The sequence below is a fragment of the Genypterus blacodes genome, unplaced genomic scaffold (assembly GCF_046128005.1).
Source record: "Genypterus blacodes isolate CSIRO-AG114 ecotype Tasmania unplaced genomic scaffold, CSIRO-AGI_Gbla_v1 ptg000055l_1, whole genome shotgun sequence".
In the NCBI taxonomy this organism is placed as follows: domain Eukaryota; kingdom Metazoa; phylum Chordata; class Actinopteri; order Ophidiiformes; family Ophidiidae; genus Genypterus; species Genypterus blacodes.
The window spans coordinates 3,104,671-3,132,037 of record NW_027466867.1 but is presented as its reverse complement, the minus strand read 5'-3'; the positions used below and the strand labels follow the sequence as shown (position 1 = coordinate 3,132,037).

Sequence of the window (27,367 nt, the reverse complement as noted above, 5' to 3'; positions counted from 1 at the left end):
GAAGAATTCAGTGGCAGCAACAAAGAAGCAAGTCCAGTCTGGGGAGAGAGGGAACGCACGCAGGGAACGGCTGAGAGAGGGAGAGACTGGAAGAGGAAGAGGGGGTTGTAGAGATTCTCTTCTCTTCACACTTGATGAAAGGCATCCATGTCTTCTTCATAAGATGAAGTCTATGCAAGTTGATGTCTTCAGAAAAGCAACAGAAACCTGACCATGTTTGATCAAATCCTCATCCTAGCATTACAAACTCAGGGAGGGAATAAGAGGCTCGAAACTTAAATCCCTTATTTGTTATTCATGCGTAATATTCACATCTTTCTTCAAATGATTTTGAAATCAGGCCTGAGGGTGAGGAGGAAGAGGAGGAGGAGGAGGGGGAGGAGGAGGAGGAGGGGGCCAGGGGTCTCTGTAGAGGAGGGAAGTACGGACAGGAGGGGGAACATTGCGCACCGTTTCAGCTGTTCAGTCATTATGTCTCAGGCGGTAGCACAAGTGCCCAGAGGCTCATGAGAGACCAGTAGATCCTGGGGTCCATGAGAAGCACGGGAAGGGAAGTCTTTTCCCTTTGACTTTCGCGTGCAATGTAACCACTCTCTGGTCATTACTTACTTCCTGTACATGCTGCTAGTTAGGATGCCAGGATGTCTTTATTGGACTGAGCTCAAAGTATGAATACATTCTAAACCATGTGAGCTGTGTACTGTGGACATACTGCTGTGGACGCTGTGATATTTTTAAAGCAGCAAGCACATCTTGAATATAAGTCCTGGCAGTCTGCTCCGTCTGAATGTAATGTTGGAACCAGCAGAAAACTGACACAGCTTCCCAAATATGCTGAGTGTTTCTGTTGTGTCTGCAAAGCCCTGGCGCCGCCCCGGCTTGTTAACAATGACAGTGACAGAATCCACACCGCTGTGAATAATCCCAAATCAAATCGGACCTTGCTTGACCTCTTTCCACGGACTAAAGGTGAGGGGCGAGAACAACGCGCGGCTCGAGCTGAGGGCTTTGTAATTTCTGAAGTGGTGACAAGATGTGTGAGGAAGCCAGAGTTTCTTAGCTGTCCACTTCCTATTCCCAGTCGAGACCAGCTGCCAGGAAACAGCCTGAGGGCTCGCCCCCGGCTCCTCACACACACATGCACACGCCCGCACGCCCACGCGCACACACATGCACACACACACACACAGAGAGGGGCATAGCACAGTTTCACTCTCTGTGCTTGAACTGCTCCAATGCTCAGGACATGGAGTGAGCAGGAGCAACAGACAGCCTCTCTCTAATGACCGACCCCTTCAACCATGACCAATCAGTTTTTATACTGGCATCCTGCGCCACTAAAAAAATAGTGTAAAAGAAGTACTTAACTATTGCACAAGGATACATTCACAGAAGTACGACTCACAGACGGATTTGTGTGATGTTGTGAGCGTGTGGCTTCCTGTATCGGTTTGTGATAGGGTCTTGCAAAAACAGGTTAAACATTTTGGCCTTGGCGGAGTTATGAAAACAGGAGTGACCTCAGTGTGTTCTCAGGCAACTTTGTGTTTGTGTGAATGTATTAGCATCGCCTTGTTCTTCCAGTCCAAATGTCTAATCTGAGGGATGCACATCTAGCCCTCTACAGTGTGTTTGCATAATTCCTCATCTGATTCACTCTGACAACAAAACATGTGGCACTGCTACAGCAATGACCTTTACATAGCAGGAAACACGTTGATCTACGGCGGGAAATTCATCTTTCTGTGTCTACTATCTTCAGGCGTTTCACAGCCATCCATAAAATGAGCTCTTTGTATGTAAAACAGATTCCTGAACTGTGATGCAGACAGCTGACAGGAGCACTTATTGGATCTTGCAAGTGATACAGTGGGAAATGTTAGCCTAATATAAGAGGAAGATCAGAATATGAGATTCCTGAGGAAAGAAACGATCAATTTTAGAAAGTGGAAGACAGTTCCTCCAGTCTCTTATGGATGTTTCAGGACAGAGCGTCGGCTACAGTGACCAGATTAATAAGCAGCAAAGTCTCCAGTCCACCCACTCACACTCCCACACTGTCTTCAGAAGAGGCTTCCAACTGACTCTGGATAATAAAACACATTCTTCCACCTTCATTCATATCCAGTATATTTGTTGAGATGCGGTTGAATAATAGGACTGTAAGAGAAGAGAAGATTGATAGATTAAGGTGGAAAATGGAAAGAACGATGTGAATTCACCACAAAAATCTTCTTCAGGAAATGATGTCATTGCGTCAACTATTTTAGTAAACACATTTTAGTACAAAAACTGGATGAAAACATATTATATACTGAACAGAAACATAAATGCACTTGGAGGATGTTATTGCGTTCAAAGGCAATAAATGTAAATCAGTCGGCTGCAATAGATTCATTAAGCACTCGATGCGATTGGGGAGACAGATTTGCATTTAATAGTCACAGGTTTCCCAAGAAAGAAGAGAACAGAGTCAGTATCTTGTGTTGTCTTGTGATCTCCCTTTGCATTGAATTGATCACGTTGGTGATTGTAAGCCTGTGGAACATCCTCCCACTCTGTAACAGCTGTATGAAGTTGTTTGATATTGGTGGGAACTGGAACACGCTGTAAGTGTTTACTGCTTTGCATGCTTTATTGTACCTTTGTATAATCCATGAACCACTCAAGGTTCCTATTGCACACCTTGGATCTTCTGGGGTGCTCAGTTGGGAGATTTGTACTCGTAATTCTTTCTTTTCAGATTCCTCTCCATTCAGCTTGTGAGTATGAACAAAAAGACGGCTGCCAAATGATATTCAGTCAGAAACGGTGGCCTTGCCAGGCCCGCAGAGAATGCCAGGCCTTCTGATTGTTCACCGGGCGAGAATCATCTGTGGGTTGAGACGTGAGCCACTTGCGATTGAATTATGTTTGAATGGCCGTGTTTGTCACCCTCAACCACTACTGGGACTAAAGTGAGGGCATCATTTACACTGAGCAATGAAAGGCACAAACACAGATTGCATGAGTAATTGACCCGGACATTGCAACGTCAACGAGCTGGAGGCTTATATCTGCTTCTGTTCTCTTTTCTCTTTGTTAAGGGGATTTACTCTATTTAATTATTATAATTATGTGCTCGGAGAACTTCTTCTGGAGGAGTTATTACCAAAATTATGCTCCTCTGTATTCAGCATTTAGCGGGAGCAGGAGGACTTAATCACATCTCAAGTAAGCTCCACTTTTCCTCAAAAGACGTCCACCTTTTAATATTTCACTCAAGATATCTGCTCAAACTAGATTGTCCCCGTGCAGGCCAGCATGGCAGAGTGATGGATCTGTACCTTTACATCTTACTGCAGTTGTTTTTCTGCCAGTGTCTCCTTGAGGACTGATTTAGTGACACAAAGCACATGAATATGAAAGCACTTCGGCCATGAATCACAAGGTAGATACAAGTCAGCTGTCAAGCTCCCACGATGGAGTCAGACGTCCTCAAACACATTAACAATCTCTCTCACACACACACGCACACACATGCACACACTGTTGTTGTAGTGTGGTGTGTAAGTAATGCAAAGCTGTAGTAGCAGCAGGAGACTATTAGTTATTAGACTATTAAAGACTAATAGACCTACTAGTATTCATTAGTCTTAGTATTCATGGGGTTTGGTGTCGACGTCACTGCAGTTCTTTATTTCAGACAGAATCGTAGTTCAAAGTTTAGAACCGTTCTTCCTGATAGCCCAGGTCCTCATTCTGTATTAGGTGTATCTCACAAAACATCTCAATCACAAGAGTAGACGTCCTCCTCCTCCCACTACAGTACAGCCTTCACCCTCCTCCTCCTCCTCCTCCTCCAGCTACAGCTACCCAGCCACACCCAAGGGATGCTGTATTTGTTATTCCGCCCCTGTGAGTGTAGACTTCAGTCAGCCGCCAGGTTGTATATCCCAGACCATTAACAACATGACAGCAGTAGTTAGCTTGACTGACATGTTTATTGTTCTGTTGACTAGGCCGTCCTAATGAGGCTGTAACACTCTGGTGGGTCAGCAGGATTACATCAGCATCACAGGAGGGGCAGAGGCAGACCTGTTATCATCAGCCAATGCTCTGAGTGGACTAAGCTTAGCTTAATAATATTCATGCATAGTATCCTCCTGTGTCTGCTATACATGGTGTTGGGCTTGCATAGATAAGACGTTCCAGGAGAGAGGGTCCTCATGGAGGGTCCTTGAGCCGGCGACCCTTGGGTTCAGCCAAGTCCCCCCTGCAGACTTTGAAGCTTAGCATTGTAATACAACATTGTAATAATTGCATTGATTAGTTTTGAATTAATGCCGTCTTGTTAATGCAGAATCTACCAGCCTGTGTTTTTTTTGCCAACCCTGCAGAATTTCAGGCTCAGGAAGTTTTCCTGCTGTGTATGAGGTCATGCATACCGGCGCTACTTTGCACTGCGGCAAGACAATGAAGGAATTACGAAACTAGCACAAAGCTTAATCCAGTCCACAACAGGTCCACAGTAATAGGTTGTACAGTAGTCCGAGTGTGTGTTTACAAAAATGACCTGTGATACAAGCACATAAATCTTTGCATTATGTTGTTGCCGGCTCATTAATACACAGCACAGTGGGACTACACCTTTTCCCTGTTTTACCATTGATTTATCAGTGGAGCATTGTTAATCTGATATACAGCCGGCTCTTTGCCTCTATAAACACACACACCGGCTCATAATGCTGCAGCCAGGCTACCCAGGTACATCTGGGAGGAATGAGACTCAGACTGAAGGTGCTTCTGTGTGAGGTGAGCACCCGGGGGAGTGTGTGAAAGTCCCGGGACAGAACCAGCCCTTCAATGTGTAAACGACATGACATCTGCACACACTTAAAGCTCATGAACGGAAGAAGGATGAACACAATTTCCCCTCTGCCTCTTTAATCTCATTTTATTTGAACATGTCTGAGAGCTCCATAAACCTCTTTAAGTCTTAAGTGCAGATTCTTTAGCTGTCGAGTATCTCCTTCCATGTGATTGATCACAAATTTGCCTATTTTACGATTAGCTTTGCTTTTTGTTTGAAATGTATGTGGCGTTCCTCTAACCGCCTGCATAATCGCCTGTTCCACAATGGAATCTGCTGCATTGGGGCGACTACTCATGTCAGCGGCAGATAAGCATCCCAACAATGCAAAGGAAATGAATTCTTGGAGATAGCAGCCAAGTGTTATGTAAGAACCAGACTTGTTGAGATGCCGATCACTCCCACAGCGCTGAGCTTTCTCTCGCTGTGCCGTGCCGTCTCTCAGAACACGTGAGAGCACAGTCGGAGCTCACTCTGCTTTCATACCTCGAAAAAAATGAGTTTGTGACGTTGAAAAATCATACTTGAGCTCTGACATGACTGATTAACCCCTTAAATGTGTCAATGTGGTTCATTTTTCTCACTAGAATGCCATAAACAACAAGAAATGCATGCAAAATTGATTTATTTCTAATAACTATAATATACTTGGAAAGTTATTTTTCTGTTGCTAAAGCAAGAAACTTTCTGAATGTATTTCTCTTTAACTGATAAGGAAAAGCCCATATCGGCAGAACCACACTAATTAAGCACAGTGGTGCAAGGCTGGCGGCACAAACTCTGTCCATCAGTGTGTGACCTCACAGAGAACGTGTTGCTATCTCCTCACAGCAGATGCCAACCCCCCCCACCCCTTTGTACGCCCCCTTCCTTCTTTTGTGTTTCAGTGCCGTCATTCTGGGGCCTGGTGAACTCGGCCTGGAACCTGTGCTCGGTGGGCAAGAGGCAGTCGCCCGTCAACATCGAGACCAGCCACATGATCTTTGACCCTTTCCTCAAGCCCATAAAGCTCAACACAGGGGGACGCAAGGTAAAGACGCACAAACGCAAACACGCCAACATTCCCCAGCTGCTGTGTTGATGTTGCTGTGATGTTGTTGATTCTATTCTTTCATGTGTTGAGGCTCTGTTGTGTTATACTGTTTTGGTCACTTAAGTGCTGGTTGTTGTGACCACAAGTGTGCAGATTGATTCTTGTCACTGCAGCATATTTGTGTGAGATTAATTCATTTGAAGGCTGTTTTCAAGTACACACACTGGTCCTGAGTGGCTGTTAATGATCATATACAGATGGCATTCTATAGCCTACAGATACTGGTGAGCTGGACAGGCTGCTTAAATGCTTTATTCATGGCTGGAATCCAGGCACAAGGCATCAAATTGTTTATTTTGAATATTTACACAAATTATGGATGCTTCACATGAAGTGGGACATGTGGCTTCAACAGTTTTTGTTGTTGTCATGCAGTAGAGTTTACTGTGTTTGGTTAAAGATGGATCAGGGGAAGGAATAGCTCTTTGTGTTTGAATCATTTTTATTCTCTGGTTTGGGAGAGGTATCAATATTTCATATTTCTTCACCACCAGTCTTCCTAAAACAGAAGAATAATAAGACGGAATCTCTCTTTGGTCGTTTCTGGTCTCTTACTCTTTGATTGATTTGGATTTAGTGATGTGTTTAGAATCGGTTTGACACTTTCTCTCTGGGCTCGTTTATATTGGACTCAGTTGCAATGAAATATAGTCTTTCTTTCTGTCCATCTGTCCAGAGTAAGGAGATCAGTCTGTGTGGCACAATTGTATCATTCTCATCAATCATTTAACCCATTATTAACACAAATGTGGATAAGGAACTGTCCATCAGTCAATCATTACTAACCTGGTGCTTTTGCCTGGGTATTGATAGCTTTAGCTGTGGAAACGCACAGTAACACACTGATTGCATGACACCGATAAAAAAAGGACTTTGGCCTTTCTCACCGAGTTAAGATGTTGGTGTCTGAAATCTATTTGGGACTTCTCCCCGGCTCCCTCGCGTCACACTCCTCCCTCTCTGTAGTGGCCTAATGTAATCTGTTGTGTCTCCATCTCTCTAAGCACCTGAGCTGTCAGCCAGTGAACATGAAGCCGGCTTCACCTTGTCAGCTCTGATTCATCCCCGCTCTGTCTCTGGCTGTTTGGCAGCCAGTTAGCCTTGGCCAAACACGCAACAGAGGCCAGTAAAGGGCTTTCACTCAGCTCACCATGGCTCAGTTCAGCCCATTGCTCACTACCTCACTGCAGAAAGTTAAGCCTTGCAGCGCAGGAGGAAAGGAAGGGAGAACAGATTACATTCCTCTTCCTGCATTCTCCACAACACTCACACACGGAGGAGGCCACACAACAGCATGAGTTACAGGGAGACACGGCACGGAGAGGAAGAGGAAGTCTCCCATTAATGGATTTCTGCGTTGCCCCATATAGCCGACTAATGAAGAGATAAGGGAAATTAAAGAGAAATATTAATTAATACATTGGAGACATGTAAGGTCATGTGCAACAGATTGTAGGAGTCGCTTATTAAAATGGAACTATTAATTGAATATTTACTCAGCTGCAGCAGCAATTACTTGAAGGGATTTCGATGTGTTTAATCACTTTGGTACATGGGAGGAGGGAATGTGGAGTAAATCCTCCACAGTGCGTCAGGGTTAGATCTCTTATTTGTTTGATAGCTACCGTACGTTACTAAGAGCTGCGTCGCTCAGATGTTGGACGAGGGGCTCTCATGTGAAATGTGTCCTGAGCTCTGCATCTGTATGTGCGTTGTGTTTGTGTGAGTTGGACCACTTACAGCCCTGGATTTGTCTTATTACCGGGCGTGTTATGTAGACCAGCAAACAGCAGGCACTGGGATGGCAGCTGGACGTTCACTCTTCGGGGAACAGCCTTCACCAGTTTGCCCAGCCAGCCAGCAATCCTACCAATCAGATATCTGTCAGAGAGCCAGCCAACCAGTCAGTCAAGGTCTTTCTCAGCATGGCTTTAATATCCTGTGTTTGATAGCAGGTGTTTGGTATCGGGCTCTGTGTGTGTACCTGTCTCTGTAAGCTGTCTACAGCCCGGTAAGCGCTGGAGTCTACAGCTGCTGTTGGGTCTTCTCCAGTCACTTCCAAATCACTGCAGGTGTTTAGATGATTTTGATGTTTATACCAGAGGGAATTCCATGGAAAGAGGAGTTTTTGTATGTTAATGCTGATCCTTTATGATTATTATTATTATAGTAGTAGTAGTAGTAGTAGTAGTCGTCGTAGTAATTAATGTATTTTGAATTTGCAAGTTTATTTTTCTTTAATATTTTTACATTTGTCTGCATTTTGTTAGATTTTTAGAAACCTACCTATAAACTACATTTTAGTTCCAAAGTCAAATTAAGGGCAGCCGCTGTTCGTCTGGGATACAAATGATTTGAATCAGCCGATTTCCATTCGCTGCACTCTCCTCCCTCCCCGTAGTGTCTTAAAGAATATATCACATAGTACTCATACTACAGCCGGCCTTTTGATTCTGCTGCTCACTGTATTCTGGTAGGTGTTGGCGGGTGGGATCCTGTTCAGCTCTGATGCTGGGGTATAGACAGTATATACTTCCCTTCTGACAGACAAGCTACAGTCAATGCTGCAGTATATCTTATGAACATTCTCTCATTTGAGCTTGGAAGGTCAAAATGTAAGGTTTTACGTCATTCCTTCACTTCCATAATTCATTGCATAGCCACTCACAGCATGAGGATGTTATTAGCTCCTTCAATAACCATAACCCATGAAGGCATCACAGATCACACTACAGAAGTCTCCCCACAGCTTTTCTTTGTTTGGAGCTGTTACACCGTACTGTGTTTTGTCATTCTGTAGCCTTTTCATGGCAACTGGGTGAAAATCTGCTTGATTAAGATGAAGGTAACTGCCGCACTAATCAGGACTCTCTCCTGCTGCCCCTCCCTATCTGCGTCTCCATCCTTTCTAATAACGCTGAACCTGAATGTCTCTTCTCCCCTCCTCTTCCGTTTAGTCTCCGGCCATTATGGCAGCGAGTTAATGAACAACAAATGAGAGAGCAGAATGGTATTAATCATCTCTGAGCCTGATGCGTGCTCTATTATCACTCTGCTGCTTTCATCTGCAAATAACCTTTCTGCTTCTACCAGCACACACCTCCCACTCATGCCTTTGACTTTCACTCAGTCCATGCCTGTCACTGAGTTTCTCAAATGTTTGCAAACCTTTTGAAAGAAATAGAGGGTATTTTTTTATGTCTGGGGATATTTGGGAAAATTTCGAAATAGTTTGTCGAAGGGAAAATGGCAGAATTTAGAGGAGACAACCAGACTGCTTAGTGACCGTCATCGTTCTTGGGGGTAATTCATAAAACATGGTGCATGGTTTAACATGTCGGCTTGGGAGGAATGCATCATTCATAGAAGCCAGTTAGGGGCCGCTTTGAATTAAAAACAAGTAAGCCTGCGTGCTTAGTGACACAAGAGAATAAAGCTTGGTCCATGCATATTGTTTGTTATTGTCATAAAGCTCTATTCAAACTTTGTGAATATAAATGAAAAGAGTAGGAATTGTAATTAATGGGGAAGAAATCTGAGAATTTGCCACAAAATTCTGGACATTTCTGCAGCTAGGTCAGAGATTTGGATTGCAAAAATCACATAAAGCAGTGGTAAAATCCTGCCGTTCCCTTCCCTATTCCCCCATTACACCCTGAATGTGTCGCCAACAGATGAAGCTTACTTTCACAATCAATGTGTTCTTTTTTTGCCCCGCATTCATTGTCGTCATTCATTGTTTTATTTTTTGACCAGGGATTTATTCTAACCACTCCTATGAGAGAGAGACGGCTACAAGAAGGTAACATACTGTGTGCTGATCTAAATCCATGGTCTAGTTTGATCCTGCAGGACACAGTGTGTACTGCCGTCTATCCCAGGATTACATGACCTAGATGTCCTGTAAGACTGCCATGTGTGTACTATTCTGGAGCAGCTTCAGCCCACACACACTATTTCAACTATTTTTAGCTGTGGAATGTGTGCACTCCTTTATACTCTGCAGTATCTAAGCAGCAAAACCATGCAGCTTGAATTAAAGGCGTCAAGTGGAGTCAAGTGAAGCTTAGGCAAAGTTCCTGACCCGGCCTGAAGCTCTGTAGGAAGACAAACACTCCAGGGAAAACTGTAATGTATAAGGAAGAAACTCCCTCCAGACATGGCCGGGTGTGCAATAGTAACCTGTAGTGTGTATTTGTAACGCGTGTGTGTCTCTGCTGGACTGAGCTTAGGCACGGAGCCGCTGTGGGTTCATTCAGTTTAGAGATTCAGTGTCGTCTTTATGGCGACTTGTTTACCTTTTCCCTCCCTCTGCTCCGTGCAGCATGCCGTACTAATGAGAGAGGCCCGGGGATGAACACACAGCGGGGCGGCAGGCAAATGTGACCTTTTTACCAACTCCCTACCTTCTCACTGGTGGGAGATGTTGCACAAAAGGTCACACACACCTCCACAGCAAGCTATTTACACAGGAGAGTTACACAACACATTGTATTCAGTTTACAGTGCGCTCATGTTAGCATTGCAGGGATTTCACGTGTTTTTGCCCAAGGAAGAAAACAAGAATTGATGCCCACCAGCGAATTTGTATCATTTTTGTATTATTTTAATTTTCCCCTTGAGTTTCTTCATTAGGTTTCACTCTCTATGCTCGTTCATTCAAAACCCAACTTACATTCACAAAAACACAATATCAGCTTGGATACAAAAATGATCCTGCTGTTACCATGGCTACCCTATGCTCTTTTCAAGGGAGCGAGTCAATATCAATTGTGAGCAGCATGAGGGGAGTCCCATAACCCAACAGTGTGTGCATAACCCCACACTACCGACACATGTGGGGTCTGATCCACAGTCAGCTGCTGCGGGATTGACCCAAAAGACAGAAAGTCACCGTGTCTGATGACAGCAGGCCGGCCGGGACACAAGGCTGCAGAAGACTTCACTGTGACATGGGAACTGCTGGCATTGTGTGTGTGGCATGCTGTGGAGTGGCAGACCAAGTTGCCATGGTGTTTCCGGACCGGGGCGTAAAGAACAGAAGGGTTGAATCGATGAGTAAAATGATACAAACAGCTATGTGCCTTATTGGAGAGAAGACGGGGAGAGGGAAACACGGAGGGCATTAAGGGTGGAATGGAAAACAAATAGTGTTTAAAGTAACCGTAAGCGACTGTGACAGGGGAATACGGACACCAAGTTTGCAGCCTGCCTCAAAGCACAGGCGAAACAAAGCCCAAAATGGTTTAAAAGTAAGTAATGGCAGGAAAAAGGAGGGGGGTTGTGCAAGGTGTGCATGAGAGCTTGGCCAGAAATCGTTAATTTTAAATGTAATCCTGTCAGTAATCCCCATTTTCCCCATCCCCGCTTTATCAGTCATCACATTAGGGTATCTTCTTCTGTTCTTGTAATGGACAGCCATGGGCTCCCCAAGATTGTATAATAGTCTTAATATGGACTCAGTAAAGAAGTCTGATGTGTGTGGAACACACTGAGTGTCTCGCTGATCGATTGACCTTGCTGTTCTAAAAGCCAGAAGACTAAAATACAACATTTCTTTCCAATATGCATCATTTCAGACGCCATGAGACACCATGGTGCCGCCACGGTGATCCGACCAACCGATCGAATGTAAACAGAAGACCCACTATTATCCACTTCCTGTTGCAGACTTTAAAATAAGGCTTTGAAAGTGAGAAGCGACTGCTGTTGGTCCTGCGCGCCGCTCTCTCTTTGTGTCTCCACTGTGTTTGCTATTTATCTCTCCCTCTAAGTGGCTTTCTCCAGTGTGGTGGTAACACAAGCCAGGGCAATTCTTCCAGCCAACCTGCAGCAAATGATAGATCGGAGCAATATGAGCTGCCAAACGCCTCCTCGGTGCTCCTTTTGAAGCTTTTATCTCAAATTTGGCGTGAGCACATGCTCAGTGATGAAGTGGACCATGAAAATATGTTTTTCACCTATCGAATGACTGATACCTGCTCAAAGGCTCAGCCAGGGAGTAAAAGCAAGTCCATTCATAGCATTCTGCGGCTGCGTATGGACTTCAGTGAAATTTGATGGAAAGCTCGTCATGTTTTTGTACATTTTCCTACATTTATAGATTACATGGAACTTTATCCTGCACATATCCTCTGCAAGTGATCCTGCAGGAGTCCAAAGTGGAATTGGATGTGTGGAAGTTGTTTAGAGATTATGATTAAACAGCGTTTTGTCGGGTTACAGTCGGTTTGAAGGCTCTCTGCCCTTTGTTTGGTTCTTCTGGAGAGGAATGAATCGGACTCTGATTGGGGTTCAGATTCAATGCGTTTGTGGTTTGTGTCCGCAGGAGTTGGACTTAGGTTATAGGCTCCACATCTTCATCCAGAATCCAACAGGATTGCAGCTTCAATCATTCAATCATTTAAGATCAATCAAATGAGTGGGAGAGGTGAGAGTGAGAAAGAACATTGTGTGAAAAGTTGAGCAATTATTTGAATGCAATATTGCTGCTCTCCTGTCTTCACTGTGTGTTTATGATGAAAAGTGTGCGTGTGTGTGTGTGTGTGTGTAGGTGTGGGTGTGAGAGAGAGAAAGAGAGAGAAAGAGAGAGAAAGAGAGAGAAAGAGATCAAACTCTCTACCAATGACTGCGGCGACCTTTACGGCAGCGACTACAGCTTTAGTTCAAACAAATGTCTTACAGCATCGACTCCGGCAGTGTTACTAGGGTTTCATTCTTGAAAAACATTGTCCGGTTTCACGGTCCCAGCTTACGTTCCTGCACACCGCCGTGTTTCAGCATGCAGGCACGTCTCCTTAAAGAAAGCTCTGTGGGAACCGGGGTTCAAAAACGATGACGCTGGGCTTTTGCCAAGACATTTGGAAACGCTGGCTGCTGCCTCGTCCCTGATTGGAGTTGTGTGGGCTCCAGTTGTAAATTGTTTCTCTCTTGATGTATGTCCTGAGGGTGCGGGGGCAGCAGGAAAGGTTGAGGGATGAGAGGGTGAGATAGAGAGATAAATGAATGCTCTTTTCTAGCAGTCAGCCTTGCATGATGGAATGCAGCGAAGGTTGAGGCTGTGGATGACATTTTGGGACTCTGATTGCCTGGCAGGTTTGCTGACACTTGGACGGGCTGCAATCCCACAGGGAATGTGACAAAGGATACACACACATATACCGACCGTTCTTACCTGTAACAGAGCACACACCTCTCTGTGTGTGTGTGTGTGTGTGTGTGTGTACCAGGTGACCGAGGAACTGCAGGCATCCATGACCAATCTTTGATGTGATTTAGTAGAGATCCATCCAGTGAGCATGTGTAAGCTCTCTTATCCCTGCTGTCTTACCACCTGTCTCACCACCTGAACCCGCAGCCCTGTCACAGCCAGAAGGGACTCAAGCAAAGAAATCTGAGTAATATATATGTAAACTGCACAGAGGGGCCGAAAGGTTAAGTAGAAATGTAGAAATAATCTGAATCCCTAGACAGAGACACACACACAGTTTCTCTTGTTGGCTGTGGTATTACTGACAAAAACTACACAAACACAAACTCCATGTAAACGTTCCTCCACACTTGGCTCTTAAAACGCTACACAATGTCTAATTACACCGTGTAAAGGCACAAATTCTACGAAAATCAACAGTTTCTCCCACTGGAGTCACACACACAGCAAACTGAAACACCTTCATCTGTATCTGTGTGTGTGTGAGTGTGTGTGTGTGTGTGTGTGTGTGTGTGTGTGTGTGTGTGGTTGTGTGGTTGTGTGTGTGTGTGTGTGTGTGTTTGGCAGAGCTGATCAATGTTTCCCTCCCATTTAGAGAAGAAATCAGCGGAAACCAAACGTTAAATATATATATATTTAGATGCAGCAGTAAAACCACACACACACACACACACACACACAAAGGAATGAAACGTTTTTGGCTGCCAGATGCGCAGCGATGATGTTCCGGCTTATTCCGACCAAAGGTTTGGATTGATATCCAATCACACAGAAGATAAAAGTTGCTGTCATGAGAGCAGTGTTAATAATTTACAATTTATTTATAGACTCATCATCTGCTGAACCTGAACAGAGCCAACAGATCACACACACACACACACACACACATGCAAACACACACACATACGCATCCAGGCTTTGAACAAGGTTTTGATGAATTCCCTCTCTGGTCGTTGAATGTTCTATTCTCTTTCAATGCAGACTTGGCTTCCATCATCGAGCTCATTAAAGGAGACCAAGTTTATTTTCTCCTTTGCCAACACTTTGCCTGTTCTTTAGAGAGTTATGGACCAATACTGTTGCTCGTATCAATAATGTGCTCTGTATGGTTGAACGCCCTCCATTTTCTCCCCTCTTTCCACCTCTCTCTCTCTCCTCTCTACCTGCCTCTCTCTCTCAGTCGAGACGTTCATCCTGCTACAGTTTCATTTGTCAGGTTTTATGGGCACGACTGCTAAATCACAGCCTCAGATTAATCCACTAAAGACGCTCCAGTTATAAAAGCCCGGCGCCTTTCCAGTGACGCATGATAGGTCTGCACGTGTATACAAATATTCAGCAAAGGGGAAGGAAAAAGTAAACAAAAACCCTAATGAGAGCATGGATTAGGTGAAAATGGATCATGAACTGAAATAACTCTAATTGACACACTTCATGAGATGCCTCTATGGCGACCGCAACCTTTGAAGCACTTTCCAGGCTGCCTACTGCTGACGGCTGCACTATTAATGGGGTCAGCCTGAAAATGGCGTCATCATATTATCGACTTCATGCAAGACTTTTGTTTATTTATTCCTAGGAAAAGACGCAGCTAGTATTTCTACTAAATGTTCCAAAGAAGGATTCATTTCTCAGCTGCGTTCCATTCCTATGATGTAAGTGGCCCTTAGATGCAACCTCCAGAGTGTGCATTCCATTTAGTGAGACGTTTCAGCTTTTCAGCACCATGGACAGTGAACAAGCTGCATATCTGTCTCTAGTTCCTTTGAGTGGACCGGGACAGAAATGCTGTATTTTGTTTTCTCTCCTGTTTTATTACATCTCTCTCTTTTTAGTCTTTGCAATTCATGTCTTTCCCCATCTATGGCTTCTGTTGCTAGAGTTGTTGTTGTGGTTAGAACATACGGTATAACCTGGAGGAACTACTTTCACTCACCTAGCCTTGAATGTCAAAGTACTTAGCTAGCCCTCTGTTTATCTTAGCGGAATTGTATCCGTGCAAGTCTGTGAAGTCATTTTTACAAGAAACGACATTCACACACTTTGCTCACCTTCGCTCGCATCAATGATGAAATAATCACAGAATTAATGCGGAGGTAGTTGGAAAGGATGTGTTGGGTCGCTGTTGCATTCAACTATTCTGTTATTGTGAGACTCTTAGCGGAGCGAGGAGCCTTGTAGTGTTTGGTATAAATGGGAAAACCATTAGTGGAGCTTGTGCACTTCGACCTTGGAAGAGGAAAACAACGTCTTTGTTCCCCCGGCTTGCACGCCCACACGGATCTATGTGTGTATGCATGTGTGTCTGTGTGTGTGTATGCTTTACAAGGCCAGCCGCAGAGCACACACACACACACACACACACAGTCTTATCACACGAGTTCATACAAACAAATCCATAGATGGTTAATGACTTACAATTTAGCTTTTTTTGCTCCGTTGCCTTTTCTGCCCTCCATTATTTCTGTAAATGTGAGTTTCTGGCCTCTCTGCCTGTTGAGGTTTCACTCTGTCTACAAAGCTAATACCCAAAGAGTTACACCGCCTATTACCAGACCCTCACAGTCTATAATATGTTCCAGCGAAGCAGGCCCTCTGTGTCTGCCTCGTCTCACTCTTTGTTCATTCAAGACGGCACACATCGCAGCATGATGCAAGGCTGCAGCCTGCACCAGCGAGTTCAAAGGTCACTCAGCAAACCGCTCCTTCCAGACCTGTTCTAAACTCACCTCTTCTCTGTACGCTGATGAAGCCACTGAGACTCATCACAATCCAAACTACAGCAGCTGTGATTGTAAAGCATTTTGGCTTTTGTGCTCATGTCTTACATAAACCTGGATTTAACGCCAAACAAGCGATTACAGCGAGTAAAGAGAACAGCCTGACATACTTATTATCCCCGCCGTGTTCGTGTGACAGCCAAAGCATGAATCGCATTACAACAGATTTGGAAACGGTCCAGCTTCTCCGTCCGTATGAAAACAATTAGCCGGCGTCTTCAGATACAAACACACTGTTGTTAATCGGAGTTGGATTGTTACAGAAAGCCGAAAGAGATTTTTTAAAAAGAGCAGCAGATTTTCAAATGAGCAGTAGGAGATGAAGACTTCCAGATTTGAGGTCACCGAGCTCCGGACCTCCTGTAATTATTTCACAATAAAAAGAAGTTTTTTTCAGTTTGAGAGCGTCTCCCGAGTGTGTGCTCAGCAGCTGGGTGAGTGTGTTCTGCACTGACACTGCTACTCAAGCAGATTGCAGCAGAGAATATTGCACTCTCAACAACCGACTGGTAAAAGACGAGCAACATCCTGCTGCACACACACACACACACCATTGCACTTCAGCTTTGTTTTGTTGTTGTTTTGTATGTTAGCACTATTTCCACTATTTCCCCTCTATTTTATTTCAAGTGTGACCAATTGTACGAGAACATGTGTTGGATCTTTTGTGGCAAAATCCATTTCATCTCACAGCCATTCCTTCCACTCTTCTGTGTCTTGATCTCCTCTTCCGTCTCTACATGTCACCCTTCCTGCCCCTTTGTTTGTCTGGTTGCTCTCAGCGTGGCAGATAGAGTCCTCCTCTGTCAGTTCCTTGTCTTGATCCGTCGGGAATTGACAATGTCGCAGTCTGCTGCCATTATTTCACAGAGCATTGAGCACAAAGCAGTGACATTGAAATTGAACCTGCGCTGTTGTTGTACTCACCTTGTTGTCAGTCTCACGGCTCTGTGCCAAAGGAGGGTGTATACATGTATAGGATGTGTGTCTGCTTGGGTCCATAACTGTAAAAAAAAAAGGTCTGAATACTCCCTCTAGTGGTGATGATGGGAAGTAAAGTGGAAATATCTGCATCAAGCCAAAGAGGAAATCAACGTCTCCTTTACATGAAGACCAAATAGCAAGTAGATAAACAAATACCCCAGCTTGGTCTCCTTATGATGTATTGTAGAAAAAAACGGGATAAGATAGGTTCATCGTTTCAATTAAGATGTTTGACAATGAATATGACAATGGAAAGATACTACAGGTAAACGTACTGCAATCAAAACTATTTGTTGACATGTTCAGCAGCCAACTATCTGCATAACTGCTCCCTCCTACAAAGTGAGACATCGTGCTGAAATGCGCTCACCAATATTGAGATGTTTAAATATTTACTTACTTATCTCTGCGGTGCTACTTTATATGCGAAAAGGACTCAAAGCAGCGGTGTCCAGTGTGGATATACTGTATGTTTGAATACCGCTGCAGGCCGAGCAACACCCAGCACTCCAGCTTCCTCCAGTCAAACACACACTACAGCAGGTGAGTTCACTTACTTGTATGTTACGAAACACATTCCTGCTATTTCTGTAATGCCTGATGTGTTGTAATTTATGAATCTTTGTGTATCCTAACTAAAGGATGAATGAATATACTTGCATGTATGTTTGGATTGGCCGGCAGGTGAAGGAATGACGATCAGACCGTTCACTGCTGCTCCGCTACAGTCTGCAGACGCCATCACCATCAACTGGAACGTCTCCTGAAGCACGAGTCCATGAAGGCAGCACCTGTAGGTCCTGCTGACTGGCCTGTCCTGTCTGATATGGTGAGGACCGGTCAGTCATCAGAGGAGAAGAAGAGGAGGATGTCCCACAACTGTATGCTCATTGTCGTGTCAAATGCTTTCTCCAATAAAAAAATATTCAACAACAAAGAAATCAATGTAAGCTGCAGGATCACATGGATAAGCAGTGTGCGCATACTTTATTGTGTCCTCCCAGCTTTGTTTGTGTACCTGCGGGTGTGTATGCCTCCTCCTTTTCTTATGCAGGGATTGATCCGGAGGTTTTAAAGGCATAAAGCTCGCTCCAGCACTCCCGCTGTGAACTCCCCGAAGAACATTGATGCTTTACTTTCCTTTGAGTCGTTCTGGAATAAAGGCAAAAAAAATAGCAGACTTATAAAAAATAAAAAAAATAGATTCAGCCCATCAGAAAGCCAATACATTGTAGGAAGAAATCTGAATCGTACTGTAATGGATTTTAGCAGGGAGACAGAGAAATAACTCAATAAACTGAAGTTCCCCTTAAATGAATATTGAAGGATGAATTTCAGCCAAATCAGCTCTCTGTAGGTTAACAGCTCCTCCCTGCATAAGTTATGTCCCTGCTATCTGAATAAGCTTCGCACACACAGCAGCAAAATGAAGAATGTGCTGTCAAACCGCTCCGACTTATCTTATCTGTGTGGACGAGCAGGTTGTTTCCTTGGCGGAGCAGAATTGTTCATTGAAAAGCAGTAAGGCGGCGCGATATCATGTAATGTTCTCATTAACATTTATAAATACTGCAACCAATGACCAGACGTGTCTAACGGTTACCATCATGGCTACATTAGCATATATCCAGAGGTGATTGACATTAGTGCTAATAGTCAACTGAGCTCAATTACTGCCATTGATTTGAGCCACAGGCAAGTAATCTGGGGAAGCCACTGAGTATTGATCAGGCATTAGTGGTATCGTTAAGATATTGACCCTGACAGTTTCAGTGTGTCCCGTAGATCAGTGATGCCCTGGCCTTGTGTGTTGGATATGCAATATGCCTGGCATGTTGATGATGTCTCTGTCGCCTAGCAACAATCTCACCACGTCAGCTCTCAATGGGAGAAAGCCCATCTCAGTCAGTGTGATAAGCTATGGCTGTGACGTAAACACTGATGGAGTCTGTTGTTCGCGGTGACGCACGATGTCATGCTGCTGGGCTCTTGTGCTGCTCATTTCACATTTCATCTGTTTTTAGCTGTGGAACTCAACATTCCGGGAATTTACTTGATGTGGGCCTGTAAAGCTCTTTGAGACGTTGTCCAGCTTGGTCCAGTTGATTAGGTCTGTACCCTGAGAGTGATCGCCACGATCTCATGAGTCCAAATAAACTCAACAAAGAAGGAAATTGCTCTAGGGTTCAAAATGAGTGCTCTGAAGAATCAAGCGTGGAATAATAAACTGGGCGATGCTCCGGCAGCTCTTTTTAGATTCAGTGTTTTTGCAAAAAGATAACTCTCTCCAGATTACCATCACATGGATATGCAGATACAGAGGGGAGGAGGAGGAGGTGCATCATGGGACTCAACATGATGTGAGTGTGTGAAAAGTGTGACTTTTCCTTTATAGACCGCTCGGTGTAGAGCCTCTAACACTTGTCTGCCTTTTCGAATATATTAGAAAATATAGAGAATGAAAAAACGAACTACATCTTCACTTATAAGAATGATTTGCAGTATTTGCAGAAGTGTCGAGACTCAAAGAATAATGAGGTAGCACATTGTAACACAGTGCCTTTGCTTTGTTTGCAACCTTTCCACAACACTGACTTTGTCTAGTAATTGTCGTAGTAGAAACATAACAAATGAAGTAAGCAAGAAAGAAGAAGTTTGTGAGTTCTCTGTTCATTTCTCTTTGACAATCTCTTACTTTGGTGGCAGACAACCTTCATAATCTTATGTTTACTACATTTCTGCAGGAGTAAATAAGCTTTAACCACGATCTCCGCTTGTCTATCGTTGTTCTGCACGCCACCTCACTGGCCTGGGATTATTATTATTCAGGCCAAATGGAGGAATTAACCAATTAGAAAGGAAGTGTTTATGTTACGGTACATGAAAGTGCTAATTTGATGTGTTGGTTTCACTGTAACACACACACGGATCAGTCTTTCTGCCTGTGTGTCATTCCAGCCACACTCTGCTGCTCACGCCTTCCAGCCAGCCTGCAGCCATTTACCCTGATATGTACATTCGGCCCCATCAGCACATAGAGGCTGCATCAAGTCAAGTGTTCACTCTGCTGCATGCAGTAAGAATCAATCCAACCATCCCTGCTTCACATTAAGTCAAACTGTGTGTCGTCGGTGTTTCATAAACCAGCTGGCGTATTTCTCTATGTTAAGTATGGGCGACTCGCTCATTATGCCAGAAGCTGCTTCTCCATCTCCCTTTCCCAGTTTCATAATTATCTTTGAGGTCCCTTATCCTACATCTTTGCATCGCTGCATAATTCTTGGTTATTATCTCAGGCTGTCCTTCATTAAGGGGCTGCTGTGCATTCAGCATTCGTGTAATAGAGAAACAGAGTCTAGGGACCTCTCAAGCCCGTTTTCTCATGAATGCCAAAGTCTTAAGTGGGATGAGATGTTGCAGGGGTCCAGTAGCCCCTCACTCGCTCTCTACTACGTCCTCCTAACCCCGCAAGGAAGCCTTAAAAAAAGCTAAATGACGTTCTTTACTTCGCTCCCCTGTGTCACCTTTTCCTCTTTCACAACTCAATCCAACACCTCTCTCCTCTCTCCTCTCTCCTCGCTCCCTGTACTTATCCTCTCTTTACATTCATTCCCTCTCTTTCGCCCTCCTGTGAAATTATTGATTTTTCTAGGTTCCATCAAATATTTACAATGTGTCAGTTCTCTGGGATATTTGTTTTCTGGGGGTGGGGGTGTGTGTGTAGGCAGACCTGGCTTTGAATATCAATGCCATCATCAACTCCTGATTATAAATAAATAAACATAGGTACTGATAAAGATCATTACTGGCTATTTCTACGATACCGGGGTTCGCCTGAAACCTTGCGATGAATCGATTGGAAGCCTTTTCTGATGTTTTTGGCCTTTGAAAGCTGAAATGCTCAGTTTTTACATCTTCCTTTTTCTTCTTACTTACTCACTGATGGTTGCAGGTTATAAACTCCAATTAGTTAAAGCACTCAAGACTCGTTCATTGGCATTCAAGACAGGAAGGATTACGATTATGTTTGTGTCTGATTTCATCTTCCTCCAGGTTGGAGGGACGATGTACAACACAGGCCGCCACGTCTCCCTGCGACTGGACAAGGAACATCTGGTCAACATCTCCGGTGGACCGATGACATACAGCCATCGCCTGGAGGAGATCCGGCTACATTTTGGCAGCGAGGATGGTCAAGGGTCCGAACACCTTCTGAACGGACAAGCGTTCTCTGGAGAGGTCAGTAAAGTGTGTGTGTGTGTGTGTGTGTGTGTGTGTGTGTGGTGTCTTTGCTGATCCTGTGTGACCTCTCTTTGTTTTAGGTTCAGCTGATCCACTACAATCACGAGCTCTACACAAATTATACAGAAGCAGCCAAAAGCCCAAACGGACTGGTGATCGTGTCCATGTTCATGAAGGTGAGTCACATGTGCTTAACAGCTTCACATTTAGTTTACATCACAAAATATAAACGCTGTAAAACAAAACCCATAAGGCCGGCAGCTTGATCTCTTGCTCACTTCTTCATATTGTTACATAACTCAAACTATTGAAATATCTGCACATAAATGTTATTTCTTTAGGACTGAATTCACAACAACTTTACTTGTGTCAGTGTTTTCTTTCCAGCCCTGTACAATTGTGTTGAATATGGAAGCAATGTAAAGTCTGCATGGTTCTCACAAGTTTGCTGTACCATGAAATGTACTCAATTTAATAGTGTTTCACTGAATTGTCATCGTTCTGTGTGTCTTCTTTAAACAAGGAGGTTTCTTTTGTTGCATCTCTGTCAGACAAACAGCTTGATTTCCTGTGTTTGCATCTAACAGCTACATATTGCTTTAATAATTGTCAGCGGTGAAATTCTCCTTCACCCTGATTGCTGCGTTGCTCCGCTGCAGCTCCTACCTGAAATCTTATAAATGAGCAACTCAAGAATTTACAATCCAAATCCAATTAGCAATCCAATTATCCTGCAGGGTGCTGCTTGGCATCGAGTCGGTGCTATGAACGAGGGTTGGCTTGTAAGCAGCACTCTCCTGTTTGTTGTGTGTGTGTGTGTGTGTGTGTCAGGTCTCAATCTTGAATGAGAGGCTCAGAGATCAGAAAGGTGTTTGCACTCCTCCATCCTCTTAAACTTACAATAAGAATGTTGATCTAATTCCCAAAAACACAGACGGACTGACTGAATCCACTCAGGTGCTTTTTCAAGGACAAAAAGGTGAAAATGAATGAATGAATGAAAGAAAGGAAAGGAAAACTAATTGCAGAGAAGGCGGTGAAGAGTCAGAGAGGGGGCTTGGGTTGGAGACTTCATCCTGTACCTATTAGTAAACATCTCCAGACTCTAGGGGCTCCACCAGGCTCCCTAGGCTTCACTGATCAATGGAGTAGGATAGGGATATGTGAGTGGGATGTGCCACTACTGTTGTTTTGCTTGTTTAGCCTCTTTCTCTTTCTAAAAATCTTTCTCATTCTTTCTCCAAATACAGATTGCTGAGACATCAAACTCTTTCCTGAATCGAATGCTGAACAGAGACACAATCACAAGAATAACATATAAAAGTAAGGGACAATACACTTCCAGATCCCCAGTGGGAACTTTTAAACACACACAAACTCACTCTGAACACTGGAGTTTTCAAATTGCAGACACATTTACATCCAGAAGTTAAATTGGATCCATTTCAATCACAGAATGTCTGTTCCTTCTTCCAGATGATGCTTATCTACTGACCGGCCTGAACATAGAGGAGATTTACCCAGAGACCAATAGTTTTATCACATATGATGGATCAATGACCATCCCTCCATGCTTTGAGACAGTCAACTGGATCCTGATGAACAAGCCTGTGTACCTCACACGCATGCAGGTGAGTCTCAGCAGCCAACCTCAACCAAAACCCAAAGTTTCATCCACAAAGTCTCAGGGGATTCTCTGTCTCAGGATTGTCTGTCTGTCTGTCTCAAGCATGTCAGAAACATGTCAGACCAGTACCGAGGATTTTGCTCCCAAACTTTCCCTTTTCTTGTTTGTAATCACGCCTGAAAACAACGCAGTACCAATTTGTGCTCACCTTTCTCCTTCTCTCTCTCTCTCTTCCTAAGATGCACTCTTTGCGGCTGCTGAGCCAGAACCAGCCATCTCAGATCTTCCTGAGTATGAGCGACAACGTTCGCCCGGTCCAACCGCTCAACAACCGCTGCATCCGTACCAACATCAACTTCAGCATGCAGGGCAAAGACTGCCCCAACAACAGGGCCCAGAAGCTCCAATACCGAGGTAGGTAAGCTCTAAACGCCCTCTTCTGAGCATAAGCAACATAAGATACATGAGGCTTCTCTGTGTGTGTCTGTTTGTCTCTGCTTTGCTCGACTCACCCTCAAAAAGATGAAATGGCTGTTCTGTGCCGCTGCCATTGGGAGATTTATCTCCAAACCAACACCCACACATGCCAGACCCTCTTCATCATCAACAAAGTTCATGAGTCTTCTCTTGGCCTTAGAGATACAACAAGAAAAAAAGGAAAACAAGATAAATACCTTGAAGCGGAATTGTGTGTGTGTGTGTGTTTGTGTGTGTGTGTGTGTGTGTGTGTGTTTGTGTGTGTGTGAAGGTTTGTCTCATACTCCTCCAGCGATCCTCCAACTCTGTACATTTCTAGACAAACAGTACGATGAGGGTGAACAATTCCAGAGTTGTCCTATGAAGAGTATTAACATTCTGATTGTTATTGTGATTGATATTATAAATCCATATTCTCCCTGTCCTCCTCCCTTCCAGTGAACGAGTGGTTGTTAAAGTAGCCTCCCTCGGATGAGCATGGAAGCGTCATCTCCAGAGATGGAGAGAAGAGGAGGAACAGGAGGAGAGAAAAGAAATTGAAACCTGGGCTCGAGGCTCCATCTCATCTCAAATAACTTCACGGCATTGTTAAAAAGAAAAACAGTGCTGAACATTATCAAAACAAGGAACTTTGCCTTGCCTGGAAACAGACTCCTCTTTTCATACATTGAGAACTGAGAACGGCAAATCTAACACGTTACCAAGGTCTTTCCCCACGGCGATATCTATCTGGATCATTTTGATACCGATAATACTTTTTGGGGAGCCGAAGAGACGCAAAAAAAATAATTATTCTGAAGCATTCATTTGATAGCCTCCTAAACATTTGGGATCCATTTTGAATGTTGAAGCCTTTGTATATAAAGATGTTATCGGTGGGAAAACCCAAGGACTAAGCCACTGCTCCCACAGTGGTCAAGAGGAACTGGTGAAGAAGGAAGAATCCCACTTACATTTCATTAAAATCTCAAACAAGGCATGCAAAAACAGCCAAACCAACAAAGATGGAACACAGCCTTACCATGTCATGTCACGGGAGATGAGCAGACGTCTCCAGACCTCTGAGCTAAATGTGTTTTGGGCTCATTTGTACATATTATTATTACCAATCCTGCTTAAAAATGAATATGTAAAGAAACAATGAATAACAATCAAAAGATATATTTAAAAAGGATTTAAAAAGAAAGACAACAGATAAAAGACAAAAAAAGTTTGGCCCACTTTGAGTTCTGGAGCAGTTCTCAATCTGAGCTGATGCTTTTCTTCTGTTTTATTGTTTACAATGGTCATACACTGTGTTTGAGTGATGTTATCGGCTTAATAAATGTGTCTGGAAAGTACACACTTTGCTTTACTATATTGAGGATCTGAATTGTTGTATCTGTATCTGTTTTGTACTCTTCCATATTAAATGTATGATATCAATATTCAGATTTAGAGGCTCGTTCCCTGACGTTACGCTGGAAACATCTGCGAGGGATCACCGCTGCTTAATGCAGATCTCAGGGTAGCATCGTCTTGATAGAGGCTATGAATTAATGGCATGGAATTATCTAAATGAAAGCTTTAAGAATTAGAGTTTGAGCTTTTAACACACGCACACACACCACCCATGAAAGTCTCTATTTAGCACATTTGTCTCATCTGAATTGGAGGATCTGCGGTTGTGGGCCGACCATAATCTTGCTCCTCAGTAAAAAGTATTTATCCTCAGCAAGAACCTTAAATCTGACTCACCAAACATTCAAAACGTACCACAAATCACAACTCTTTACTGCGACTGTGAGCCTATGAACACTGCACTGCTATCTCCACAATTTTCCGACAGAGAACCACGGCCTCAGACTTGGAGGTGCATCACATTCGGCTGCAAACCAGCCCCGTGCATGCTGAGGGTCAACGTCTGATGAAGCCAACAGGACCATATCATCTGCAACAAGCAGAGAAGCAACATTGAGGTCCCCAGACCAGACACTCTCCTCACCTAGGCCTCGCCTTGAGATCGTATTCATGAATGTCACAAACAGGACCTGTGATAACGGGCAACACCCACTTTAAACTTTGTGCCGAGAATACAAACATGCGCTCACTTTGGTTATACAATCCAATATGAATGACCCCGGTACAACAAACTCACACAAGTGGTGAGGTGATAATATAAATACTACATACTGGAGTAGCGATGTTTTTCTATAATGAGAAAAGGTAGATTTGTATGACGAATCTATAATTAGTAAGATACATTGTTTTCATTTTCATTTTACTATTTGGATTTCTGAGTGAGGGTAAGTTTGTTGACGCCCGCATTTTCTGAACCTTCCATATAATCATCATCACATCACGCAACAATGTGTCCTTGGACATGCCTTGCCTTGTTGTTCCAAGGCTTTGACCCAAAACAAACAGCAGTTATCTGTCCTGTTGTTTGGTTTGTGCCGAGGGAAGACGGGCTGAGAGGGCAGGTAGACCTGGGGAAAGCTGGCTGTTGAGGCCAGCAGGCCTTGGGGACATGGCAGAAAAGGCAAAAGTATTCTTAGTCAGCCAGTAGTTCCACACACGTACAAATCACATACACATCTTTAGCTTCCAAACTCCACTGGAATTTATTTCAAACATTGTAATTCATAAAACTGCAACACTTTTAAACAAAACGAAATAAATAATTACCAGACAAATCACCTTTAAAGTGGAATTATTAAAAGTCTAACTGTGTAATACTAGGAAATAATCTCCTAAAGTAAAGTACGTAGTAAGTAGTAAGTACGGTAAGGTTGATAACTGCTTTACTTTATAATATTAGACCTGTACACATCAGGCTTCGCCCCACGACGCCCTGAGGTCACAGCCTGCAAATACTGTCAGTGATTCGAAGCAGTCTATCGTTTTAATGAGCGTCTTCATTTTAAAACTTATTTGAACACTTGATTGTCCAGTTTGGCCACCCGCTGTCTATTAATAATAGGTCCATGACAGCTTTAAAGTAGATATGATATGGCTTGATAGGTAGACTCATACGGGTTTTTGCTCAGAGCCCATTTTTATTCCCCTTTTCTCAATTAAAATAAACAGTTCTTGACGTTTGACTGAATTACGACCATTTGTGTTGCGATGGCATCTAGCGGCCATCTAGCGTAACAACACCTTCTTCAAACGTTATTTAATGATAAACTATACTTAGCAATTGTGCATTCAGGGTAATATCAACGTGATTTTGCAAAAATAGAAATGAAATAGTGAACAGAATAGATGTAAAACATAGTTTGTTTAATATCAAGAAGCCAAAACAGTTCTCGCCGTTTGACTGAATTTCGACCATTTGTGATGCTTAACGCCATCTAGCGGCAATATTGAGGAACAACACCGTCGCTAAACGTTTTTAAATGATAAACTTACCTTACAAATTGTATATTCAGGGTAATGTCAACGTGATTTAGCAAAATTAAAAATGAAACAGTGAACAGAATAGGTGTAAAACATAGTTTGTTTAATATTAAGAGGCCAAAACTGTTCTTGCCGTTTGACTGAATTTCGACCATTTGTGGTGCTTAACGCCATCTAGCGGCGTTATAGCGTAACAACACCATCGCTAAACGTTATTTAATAATAAACTATACTTAGTAATTGTGCATTCAGGGTTATGTCAACTTGATTTAGCAATTTTTTTAATTAAATAGTGAACAGAATAGATTTAAAGCATAGTTTGTTTAATATTAAGAGGCCAAAACAGTTCTCGCCGTTTGACAGAATTTCGACCATTTGTGGTGTTTAACGCCATCTAGCGGCATCATTTAGTAACAACACCGTTGCCCTATTTTAAACGTTATTTAATAAATAAAAAATAAAATAAAACCTATACTTACAAATTGTGCATTCAGGGTAATTTCAACGTGATTTAGCAAACTTAAACATAAAATAAATGAAGAAAATAGATGTAAAATATAGTTTGTTTAACGGTTTAAATAGGGTGACTGTGTTGTTACTGTATAACGCCGCTAGATGGAAGCAAAGCAACACCAATGGGCATAATTCCCTCAAACGGCTAGAACTGTTTATTCCTGTTCATATTAGACAAACTATATTTGACATCTATTTTCTTCATTTG

The 27,367-nt window shown here is 43.3% G+C and overlaps 1 protein-coding gene and 1 long non-coding RNA gene across 3 annotated transcripts in view; one reads left to right on the top strand and one right to left on the bottom strand.

The window, feature by feature from the left end:
- The window catches only part of ca10a (carbonic anhydrase Xa), a 48,304-nt gene extending 23,659 nt beyond the window's left edge, over window positions 1–24,645 (top strand). Inside the window, exons 3-9 of the mRNA XM_076152014.1 lie at window positions 5,740–5,882; window positions 20,973–21,158; window positions 21,242–21,337; window positions 22,412–22,484; window positions 22,638–22,792; window positions 23,028–23,202; window positions 23,704–24,645. Of these exons, the coding sequence (XP_076008129.1) occupies window positions 5,740–5,882; window positions 20,973–21,158; window positions 21,242–21,337; window positions 22,412–22,484; window positions 22,638–22,792; window positions 23,028–23,202; window positions 23,704–23,726 (851 nt within the window). The 3' untranslated portion in view covers window positions 23,727–24,645. The remainder of the gene's footprint in view (window positions 1–5,739; window positions 5,883–20,972; window positions 21,159–21,241; window positions 21,338–22,411; window positions 22,485–22,637; window positions 22,793–23,027; window positions 23,203–23,703) is intronic.
- On the bottom strand, window positions 17,172–25,254 carry LOC143001785 (uncharacterized). 2 transcript variants are annotated; one of them, XR_012963728.1, is made up of 4 exons: window positions 25,021–25,254; window positions 23,301–23,420; window positions 17,938–18,071; window positions 17,172–17,824 (listed from the first exon to the last, which is right to left on the bottom strand). It is a non-coding gene; the product is annotated as an uncharacterized LOC143001785 (long non-coding RNA). The 2 variants fall into 2 exon arrangements; XR_012963729.1 differs by having other exon boundaries at window positions 17,172–17,740.
- Between the last annotated feature and the right edge of the window lie 2,113 nt (window positions 25,255–27,367).